This window comes from Myotis davidii, unplaced genomic scaffold (assembly GCF_000327345.1).
Source record: "Myotis davidii unplaced genomic scaffold, ASM32734v1 scaffold854, whole genome shotgun sequence".
NCBI lineage: Eukaryota > Metazoa > Chordata > Mammalia > Chiroptera > Vespertilionidae > Myotis > Myotis davidii.
The window spans coordinates 1,467,446-1,478,255 of record NW_006285939.1 but is presented as its reverse complement, the minus strand read 5'-3'; the positions used below and the strand labels follow the sequence as shown (position 1 = coordinate 1,478,255).

At 51.8% G+C, this 10,810-nt stretch overlaps 1 protein-coding gene across 1 annotated transcript in view; it reads right to left on the bottom strand.

Moving 5' to 3' along the window:
* Positions 1-10,810, bottom strand: part of WDFY4 (WDFY family member 4) — a 258,657-nt gene that overhangs the window by 50,136 nt on the left and 197,711 nt on the right. The window contains exons 46-47 of the mRNA XM_006757129.2: positions 9,890-9,975; positions 8,418-8,480 (exon numbers count right to left, since the gene is read on the bottom strand). Of these exons, the coding sequence (XP_006757192.1) occupies positions 8,418-8,480; positions 9,890-9,975 (149 nt within the window). The remainder of the gene's footprint in view (positions 1-8,417; positions 8,481-9,889; positions 9,976-10,810) is intronic.

The window sequence follows — 10,810 nt, the reverse complement described above, 5'->3', positions numbered from 1 at the left end:
GGGAAAGGGCTGCCCAGCTCACTTCTGCTCCAGAACTCTCCTCCTGCCGCAGCCCCATGGCCCGGCAGCTGAGATAGCCACACTCTTAGCTTCGTTATCTTCACTTCAGGACTAACACCAGCTCCCAAATGTGGGGCTTGTTCTGTGGAGCTGCTTTGGGTCAGAGCTTCAAAGGTCAGGGGCAGCTAGGAGGTAGAGGACATTAGCCGTGGAAGGGAACAAAGCAGAGGTGGGAAGATATTATCATTAAGCATCCCAGGTAACATCCTGGGCTCTCCTGGGCTCTGAGCGGTGCGCTCTCTCTGTTTGCAAAATCTGCTCTAGGCACTTTGTCTCCACTCAGCCTGCAAGCCCTGGGCTGTGAATGAGGAGGCTCCACTCCCCTCTCACTCTGCCCCATTCTCTTCCAGTCTCTGGTGGGAGGAAGGAAAGAATGGCTGCAGGTATGGGCTGGTGCGGTCAATAAATAGGTACCTTACCAGGCCCTGTGCTGGGTGCAGGGATTGCACCCTGTAGGGTAAAGCGTGGCTCACCCTGGGCACCTGTAGGGAAGACACAGTGGAAGAAGACAGACAGAGAAGGCAGGCTCTCGGGCCATCGCCTTGGCAGGGAGAACATCAAAAGCGCGGTTGGCCAGAGCTAGGTTCAGGGCGGCTCTTCCTCTTGCCATTGGCCTGGGGTTCTTACTTAGCTTTGGCTCCCTCATCTGTAACGTGGGAATGATATGACCCCAACTCTAAGGGTCACTGAGCACCTAGGGACAGCACATGGGGAAGCACTCAATAGAAGTCAGTTCTCCAAGACCTGGGCTTTGTGTGTCTCAAGCTGAAATCCCACTTTGGATAGTGTCCGTCTTTGTACCAGATCTTTGGGCAGAAATGACAGTGGTGGAGCCAGTCCTCGCAGACGAGAGAACTTTCTGGACCACCCACACCTCCATACTGCCTAAAACAGAAGGTCAAGAAAACCACCTTTAGCAAAGCTTTTAAACACTTTAATCGAGGCTCTTCTGTGTTGGCGGCAAGTCCTATGGGAGTCGATGGGAAAGCACTGGAGCTCCATGCTTCAGAGGGAGGAGCACATTTCTTTGTTCACATGACAAGCCGGAGCAGACAGCACACTGCATTTCTTCACTCCTCACTGCCCATTTCTATTCATAATGCTTGGTCGTGACAACTCCATCATATTTTTAAAAATATATATATATTTTTATTGATTTAAGAGGAAGGAAAAGGGAGAGATAGAAACATCAATGATGAGAGAGAATCATCGATGGGCTGCCTCCTGCATGCTCCCAACTGGGAATCGAGCCCACGACCGGGCAGGTGCCCTGACCAGGAATGGAACCGTGACCTCCTAGTTCATAGGTGAACGCTCAACCACTGAGCTATGGCAGCCCTCTCTGCCCCATCACACTCAGTCCCCGCTGCCCTTGTCCTCCATGCCCTCTTCAAGCACCGCTCCTGGGTTCGCTGCCCATTATTGATTGGCATGCAGGTGACGTTTACTCGCCAGCCTTGTTCTAGGTGCCTCATTGTGTTTTCGTTCTCAGCCATGTCTTAGGAAGAGGGGGTGGCAGAGGGATAAAACGAATTGTTGTTGATGGTGGTAGTTGCACACAACCACATATATGACAACACGGCAAAAGACTGTGCACACACATTGTACCGAGGACAATTTCCCGGTTTTGAAATGGTACTGTAGTTGCGCAAAATGCAACTATTGGGGGAAACTCAATGAAGGCTTCGTGGGGACTCTATGTATCATTTTTTCAACTTCCTGTGATTCCGGAGTTAATTTAAAATAAAAAAGTTAAAGACCATCTCACAAGCTAGATGCAGCAATAAACAGATCTGTGGACATGTGTCAAGAGCTAGCTTGTGAGTGACCATGGGAAGCTGAAAGCTCTCAGGAGCCCCGAGCTATGGCATTTAAGGATAAAGAGTCCCTTTGCCTCAGTTTACCAACCTAATCTAAGCTACCATTGTTGATCGTGTCCTTCATGATTCCTGAGAAAGATGCTAAAATAAAAGAAAATGCCTGGCATCTTTACCCATGTCCCAGATTTTCAGTGGGTGGCCGGGGCCTTGAACTAGTGAGTTTCTGCCTTCCAGTGATTCTGCTGTGGGCCTGGTCTGAGCTGCATGGTCTCTGCAGCTGCCCTCCCAGGCTGTGCTCCTGGGAGCACACCTCTGCGCCCAGTGGGGGGCGGCAGCTCTCCTCAATAAGCAAGCAGGGTTCACATGCTCTGCCTCGCGCTGCTCAGCCCCGTGGTCTCTAGAAAGTAGGGCTGCGGAACGCAGGGGGAGGTGGACTTGAATCTTAGCCTCCACGCTGCCTGCAGGGGGCCTGGGTGTTAGTGACTGTCTTGGAAGGTCATCTTCTTATAGATCTTTATAGCCGGTTATGGTTTGTTTTCTAAGTTCTTCCATTGCTTTTCAAAGATAATCTATAAAGGAAATTCTAACCACGCTCAACTGTAGAACCTTGTGCCCAAAAGTGTATTTCATTCTAAACATTATTAAGTAAACTATCCAACTGAGAGAACAGTTCAGAAACCACAACCACCCAAAGACCGGGTCACACCCAACAGTGCCCTCCAGCCCAGGGCACCTTGGGCCTGAGGACACATCAGTGAGTGTGTCCCTCATCAGAGAGCATGGCCCTGGAAGGGGCCTTCCGCGCACCTGAGGACATGTGAGGAGGGAGGAGCCTGTGGGCAGCCTCGCCTTGTGTCTTTGAGTTCTCTAACCGTGGGCTCCCTGGGGAGCAGCACCACTGAGCCAGGCCATGCGCATCCCAAACACATGTCTGTACAGAAATAGGGCCACATGTCAGGGCCCTGCTTTTCCAGAGACACAATATAAAAGATTATATTCTATAGTGTTCTTCCTTCAAACTTCATAAAAACGGAATTGACTTTGGTATCACTACCCTTTAGACAAGGGCAAATTTGATAGTCCATGCCAAGAAAAAGTTTTCTGGGGGTAAAAGTTCAAAACCCTCTGTTTCTGGTTATCCGTCCTTGGAAAGCAATGTAAGCCAGCCCAATGGTTTTGCTTCTACAGTTTCAGTGGTTTTGTTTCTATAGTTGCAGGGCCGCAGTACCTGACCACATTACTTTTTCTCCTTTGAGAGAACTCCGGTGAATGAATGGTTCCAGGCTCATTGTACCTTGTCTTTAACTTTGAAGTTGTTTCCAGTCCTTTGTGGAGGGCACAGATAGCTGTGTTAGTCACATGTGCATTCCACGCTAGCTGTCCTTCCCCTGTCACTCGGCCATTCCTCCTCTTTCCTGACTGGCCCCTCACATCGCAGCAGAGCCCGTGGGTGGGTGTCTAACATGGGGAGTGCTCTGGCTGCCAGGCACTTGGCAGGGGGTTCCTGCTAGAAAGCCCTGTAGAGGCAGAGCCCAGCACTGCAGCGAGCCTGGTTATGCCGCCTCCCTGCCTTCAGAATGGTCTGGCCTTGTGCTGTGGGAGACACAGGTGGATTATAGGCTCTAGGCCAGCCATGGGCAAACTATGGCCCACGGGCTGGATCCGGCCCATTTGAAATGAATAAAACTAAAAAAAAAAGACCGTACCCTTTTATGTAATGATGTTTACTTTGAATTTATATTAGTTCACACAAACACTCCATCCATGCTTTTGTTCCGGCCCTCCGGTCCAGTTTAAGAACCCATTGTGGCCCTCTAGTCAAAAAGTTTGCCACCCCTGCTCTAGGCTCATCCAGACTTTGCAAATATTTTCTGCTTGTAACCCAGACACAGAAATTCCTTGGAATTCAGCTCAGAGTGAGGGAGGGGGCAGCCATTGTCACTGGAATTATAGGCAAAACCATGACCCTTAAAAGCTCTGTTCCCCATGTAGGGGCCGGCCTCCGGAGGGCTAGCGCAGTCATCAAGAGTGGGGACCGATATCGGAACCCTCCAGCACAGGCCAAGCTTCCTGGGCAGTTGAAAACTCTCAGAATGGACCACATGTCTTCTCCAGCAACGAGAAGCTTGTGGTCACCGGAGTGTCCAAAACACAGCCAGCCATTTTTAAAGGCTAACTGTGTGGATCTGCATGGCCCTTGGAAGCCCAAATAAAAAGGCACAGAACCATGGCCGCTGAGCCATCGGAAGGCTGCGTGCTGCCCCGGCCATTGAGAGAAGGGCTGGGAAGGAGACACAGAAGAGCCCACAGCATAGACACCACCTGCTTTTAATCAATTGCTCCACAAACACCCCAAACGCACAGCAGATTATCCTGAAACTAAGCAAAGGAATTACAGTTTATTGAGCACGTCCCTGAGGTCAAATTGGCTAGATCCCAAAGGTCACACTGGCTGCTGCAGCAGAGCCTCGCCATGAGCCCAGGCTGCCTGCATGGACCCAGTGTCCAGGACCAACTATGTTGCTGGGGCTTCCTCGTTGTGTCAAAGCTCCCCTTCTATTAGCTCACTAAGCATGTCCTGGAGCACTATGCACTGTTCCCAACTGCCCCGAGCAGAGAGGGAGGGAAGGAAGGGAGGGTGAGGGAAGGGACGGTAAGGGAAGGAGGGTGGGAGGGAGAGAGAGGAGAGAGAGAAACATCAATTGCTTGTCTTCTGTACTTGCTCTGATTGGAGACTGGATTCACATCCCAGGTATGTGTCCTGACCAAGAATCAAACTGGCAACCTTTTGGTGCATAGGATGATGTTCCAGCAACTGAGCCACTCCAGCTGGGCAGCAGCTCACTCCGTTTGTATTTTCCAAAGGTCTCCGTGCTTGGAGCCATGTTGGGGCAATGCCAGGCAAGCACACAGTGGCCGTGGAATGTCTTGCTCCATTGGCCTCAGAGGGCCGTGAGGAAAATGGTAACACAATGGAAATGCAATCGGCACTGGCCCAGCTGTCCCACTGGTGCCAGCTGGGGCCCAGGTGGGTGTCTAGGGTTATCTCTATGGATGAGAGAAGTAATTTCTGCACATTTAACTAATCCCCAGGGCAAGAATGAACTCTTCCACTTGACACTGATTTTTGTATGGACACCCAACTTAGTGCCATAGCCACATCTGAGCTCCTCTGCTCCCCCTCTATCTACTCCCTCTCCGTCTAGGACAGGGATTGAGATCCTAACCTGTGTGGATAGAGGTAAGTATTGTTGGGACAAAGCATCTCTCAGACTCTGGGAACAATAGAACAGAAATGGCCAGGGAACCACCCCCAGCTGTAGGGACAGCTACGTGATCACTGAGTGACACTGTACACAAGGCATTTATAAGAGGGTGATCTGCAGAGACAAAAGGCGTTTAGTGAAGTGACTTGTGTCAGACTTGATGCAAGAAGAGAGAAGCTCCAGGGAGTGAGAAAATGGACACGCAGCCATGAGTGCTGTGGCCCTGGGGAGCTGCTGCCGGGGCAGTGCGGGGCCAGCTCCTGTGGTTGATGCCTCAGTATTCACCCCTCTGTGATAACAGAACCCTGATGCTCTGGGAAACCACCTCCCCTCAGTGTGGTCTATATCACTGGGTGGGACTGACTCCACTCCCAGGATGTGGGTGGGCACATGACCCTGCCCTGGCCTGTGAAAGCACTTGGTTGGTTCTGGAATGGGTACTAACCTAATTGGGGCAGATGAAAACCACTTTGGGGGATTTTTGCTAAAATTACTGAGACAGAGCATTCCTTGTATGGCAGACTTCCTGTGGGATTGGCTGTTGGGGCGGTGATGCCCTTATGCTGGGAGTCTGCTGAGAACAGCCAACCCAGGAAATCCCCACTGTGAGACAGGAGCCACAGGCCCTGAGGACTTATGAGCCCAGAGATCTAGCTCGCCTGGAGCCAGACCTGTCTGGCCATCAGGTATGTGAGGTGATGGCTTCAGTTAGTTTGAAATGGCTTTCCACCACTGTCACCAGGACATTGCAGCGAAGTCCACATGTGGAGATGGTAGCTTCTATGAAACGGGCAATATGAGGTCCAAGGCTAGCACTCAGCTTCTATATGAAACTAGGGCTCCACTATTGTTGAACTGCTGAAGTACATCTAGCCCAGTTGGGAACCAGCCACCCCCGCCTCCAGCGGCCCCTGCTACCCAGGCCTCCTAGACTTTTGCCCGGCATGTGCTGGACTCCACACGTTCCACCAAGGAAAGGGTTATTCCTGAAACAACAGGGGCTTCTGCTGTCAGCCACTCAAATGGGTCTTTTGAAGATCACCAATGGCCCACGTGCTACAAAGTGCTATGGTCACTTCTCATTTTACTTAGCCGACCAGCAGCATGTGATCATTTGATCAAGCACAGTTGACCACTCCCTTCCTGAAACACAAGCTGACTCTCAGGAAATATTTCACACCTGCCATTCCTCCTGCCTTTCTTTTTTAAAAAGATATGTTTTTTTATTTATTTTTATAGTGCGAGAAAGGAAGAGAGATAGATAGATAGAAACATTGGTGAGAGAGAATCATCGATCAGCTAGCTGCCTCCTGCATGCCCCCCACTGGGAATTGAGCCCACAACCCAGGCATGTGCCCTGACCAGAAATTGAAAAAGTGACCTCTTGGTTCATGGATCACCGCTCAACCATTGAGCCACACCGGCCTTCCTGGATGTAACTTTCCGTCTCTGTGCTCGTTCCTCCTCATGTCCTTACCCATGAAAGGTTGGACGCCCCAGGGCACAATCCTTAAACCTCTTGCCCTGGTGCACTCATTCTTCTGGTGATCTTACCCAGTCTCATGTTTTAAATTCTATTCCAGACCTACCTCTCAGCAGGGCCTTTCCATGGACTCCAAATTCACCTACTCAAAGGCCAACATGACATTCCACTGGGCTGTCTGTGGGCGTGTCAAAGCTGACAGGCCCCACACGGAGCTCTGGCAGCACCCCCAGCGCCACTCTTCCTTGCTCCTCCCCTGGCACGTTCCAGTGCTCACAGCCAGATCTCTGGGCCTCTCCTCGAGTCCCTTCTCTTCCAGGCACTTACTCCACATGTGACTTGTCAACAGATACCAGTAGAGGTTCTTCACAACGTCCAGAACTTGGGCACTCCACCCCATCTCACAGTCACCCCGTTTCCAAGCCGCCAGCACTCCTAACCCAGATCACTCCTAACTGCCTCCCAGCTCTGCCTTTATCCCATTGTGCACCAGGGAGACCCTTCCAGAACCAGGGAGCCTCCCTGCTGCCTACCCTGCTCCTCCCTCGGCCCAGTCTCTGCACACCTTGCTTCTCTACTTCATGCAAATCTTAATATTGCTTCTCAGTGAGGCCTTCCCTTAAGACCCCGCCTAAGATTTCAAACCCTACCTCTATCTACTTTTATTTTATACCTACACTCCTATTGTCCCCATGGGCAGGAGTTTGACCAACTGGGAGTTAGATGTGTGCTGACCACCAGGGGGCGGTGTGGAACATGGTGGGCATCAGTAATGCGGTGCTGGCAGCGGGCAGCAGTGGAGGCGCTGCTGGTCCTGATGGGTCCCCCTACGGTGGGATGGGTGGAGCAGGTGAGTGGGTGGTGCCAGGCCAAGGCGGGTGTGAGCGGGGACCCCGATTACCCCGCTGGTCACCCCACAAATCAGCTCTGATCGTCGGCCAGGCCTAGGAACCCTACCCATGCATGATTTTGTACATAGGCCTCTAGTCAAATGTGCTTTCAGTGTCACTAATGTAAATTGTTTTCTGTCTATCTTCCTTGAGAGACTACAAAGACAGGAAAGTGTTTGAGTATTTGCTTGCTACTCTGAAAGCAGCAAACACCACACATAACAAACTATCAATAACTGATTTGAATGACCTGGGGGTCCCTATTTCATAGTCAGTTGAATACCACCTCTGGGACATCCCTCCCTGCCCCACCCACACTCCTGGACAAAACCAGCCACCACCTTCTTGCCTTCTCATTCCTAACAATGCGTCGAATAGTTTCCCCAGCCTCAGGGAAACGGGGTCTTTGTGAAGGGCGGCCTTGGCAGGTCTGGAAGCCCAGCATTCCCTGCAAGCAGGCCCCCTGTCATAGAGTGTAAATTGAGTCGGACCCGCACACCAGCGTGCCTTCATTTAGCTTCTGAGTTTTCTGAGAGCCTCCTACAAGAGGACAGACCTCGGATTGCTCACACCCTGCCTGAGGGCTGATGCCCAGGGTGGGCCTGGCCTGGCACCTCTTTGCCAACCTGCACCCACTCACCACAGGCAGACGGCTTTCTGCCATTTTGGTCTGGAAAAGCCACAGACCATGTGGGACACATAGGCTGTTTGCAGGGGTGCGGTTGGCAGAAGGAGCTTTGGGAGGAGGAAGAGGGAGGAAGGGATAGGAGAGGGGACAATAAAGGGGAAGACGGACTGCGTGCTCCTGGCGTGACAGTTTTACAGTAGGATCGGGCGAATGAGGTCAGAGCCAGGCCAACGCCGGCCAGAGAGCACGGCTAGGCCCGCCCACACTTACCTGAGGTGGAGGGGTTCCTCTGGGATGCCTTTCCCCTTCAAGCTGGGTTGGAAGGAGCAGAAGCTACACAAAAAGGAAGGATCATCTCATCAGCAAGAGGCAGACCCTTCCAGCACCAAGGAGACATAGGCCAAGCCAGGCCAGGGACGGGTGCTGCGCCTGCCAGCCCTCCAGCCCTCCAGCCCTCCAGCCACCCCGTCTGTGGGCAGCAGACCTGGTGCCCCTCTGACCGCCCTCAGCACGTCTGCATCACACACTCAGCCCTGATAACAACCATAACAATACAACAATGTCACCATAAAAATACGTGTCTTAGATTCCTCCTCTACCAATCTCACCATGCACGGCTGTACCCTGGGCACAGGTGCCATCTCAATTTCAGGTGCACCGAGGAAGACAGGGTGCTGGTGGGTACCACTCACCACTGAGCTAGGGACGCACAACTCCTAGATTAACTGAAAACGTTAGGGAACACAAATGTGAGGGTCAGCCTTTCACGCCCACTGCTCCAGCTCGGCCTAAAACGAACTGGAAGAAAATGTCAGGAGGCCGTACATAGGCAAATGGGAAGAACCTCACAGGGAGGCTCACAGCTATTGGAGACGTGCCCGCGCTGGGCAGACAGCCTCTCTGCAGGACTGGTTTTCCCCTGTGGGCACAGCAGCGGGGCCTGGTGCTAGTGACCAGCCAGGGCCACCAGGAAAGCTAGGATAGACCTTCCGAGTGCACGTGGCCTGGAGCCTTCAGGTCAGGATGTCAAATCTCATCTCACAACTTCTGGCCAAAGTGGAGCCAAACAGCGCAGCTGTTACTCCAACTCCTGTGGGGCCTGTTTACGGCTGGGCACCTGCCTCCCTCTGTCCCCTCTAGCTCCCCACAAATCTCTATCTATTATCTACAACTCTAATAGTAATACAAATAAATAAATATTAGTATTACCTTTTTCTTAGCTTATATTGCTTAGATGGATTAATCTATTGGGAGGGAGAGAAGTTAAACTAAACAGCAGGCTTCTCTCTTTAAGGGAAAATATGCTCACGCAGAAGTGGGAAATCAGTGTTTGGAATTCTTTGCAATGAAAATGTAAAGTTAGAACAACTGACATTGGCAACTGGGATCAAAAGGAAAGATAAAGCCAAAGAATTCTTGGATAATTAGAAAATAAAGACAGAAAATTCTGGAATGCCTGTTAAATCGCCAGTTTCTGAAATGTTGTGTCTGCACAATTTTTCCTCCTCCAGTCATTTCTGTCCTAAACCCCTTCAGTCCCTGAGATGGAGCCGGCTTCCCAGGATGGAGCAAAGGCTTTCTCTATGCTTTCAACAGCTCTGGGGGTAAGTTCTTCCTGGTGTCTAACCTGAGGATTCCTCATGTGGGTCCAGGACAGCTCAGAGAACAGCGCAGAGCGGTCCCTGATCCTCTGCCCCCAGCTCCTGGTCAGTTTGCTCAGAGGAGGCGTTTCCAACCCTTACCTTTTGAAGACCTTACTCCGATCGCTGTTGTGGAAGACAAAAAACTTGGAGCATCCATTTCGGAAAAAGATCTCCAGGGCAATGTCCTATAAAGAGAAACCCTTTTACTGCCCCTGAAGTTCCCGGAATAGCGGCAACGCCAGGCAGCAGAGTCCCCACAAGAGGCCATTGGGTCTCTGTGCTGCTGTGAGAGGATTGCAATTGCACATGGACCCAGAGGGTAGGAAACGGAGATCACGCATGTGCCCCGGAAGATCGGAACTTAAGAACCGAGATGGTTTCCTGTGAACACCTGATTCAGAGAATTCCAAGACTTAACTTCTCACAATGAACATGCGCCCACAATCCTTCCGCTAAAGCCGATGAACTTGCCGCTTGGACTCTGGCAGGATCTGACCCCTGTGGCTCCTGGCCCATGAATACTGTGCCCACACCCTCAACGGACTCGCCTGTAGTTTGCACAGCACGCATCCCATGGTGACTCCTCTGCTATTCCTGCAAAAACTCCACTTCTGATCACTCAAGCTTGCCTCAGTTTGCATCTTTATTCAGGATAACACAGGCAACCCTTCCCGCTAGCCTCTCACAGGGCAAGAAGGCCTCATTGACAGCAATAAGTGGGGTCTTCACAGAATGGGCAGGAGGGCGGGACCTCCAGTTCCTTTGGCTGAAGCAGGAAGCAAGGGCCCCGCTCCCGGGACAAGAAAGGAGGGAATGCCTAAATGACCTCTACACAATTCCCTTTCCTCTTCCTCTGCCTCTGCCTCCCTCTTCCCTCATCTGATCCACACCAGGTAAATGACGGATTTGAGCAGTGATAGAGCGAGTCCACACAGGGGATGAGGGGGCCAGGGCTGGAGGGGGACAGAGGAGTGAGGCCTGGGCCTGGGGGACGGATGGGTGGCTCAGGGTCAGACTCGT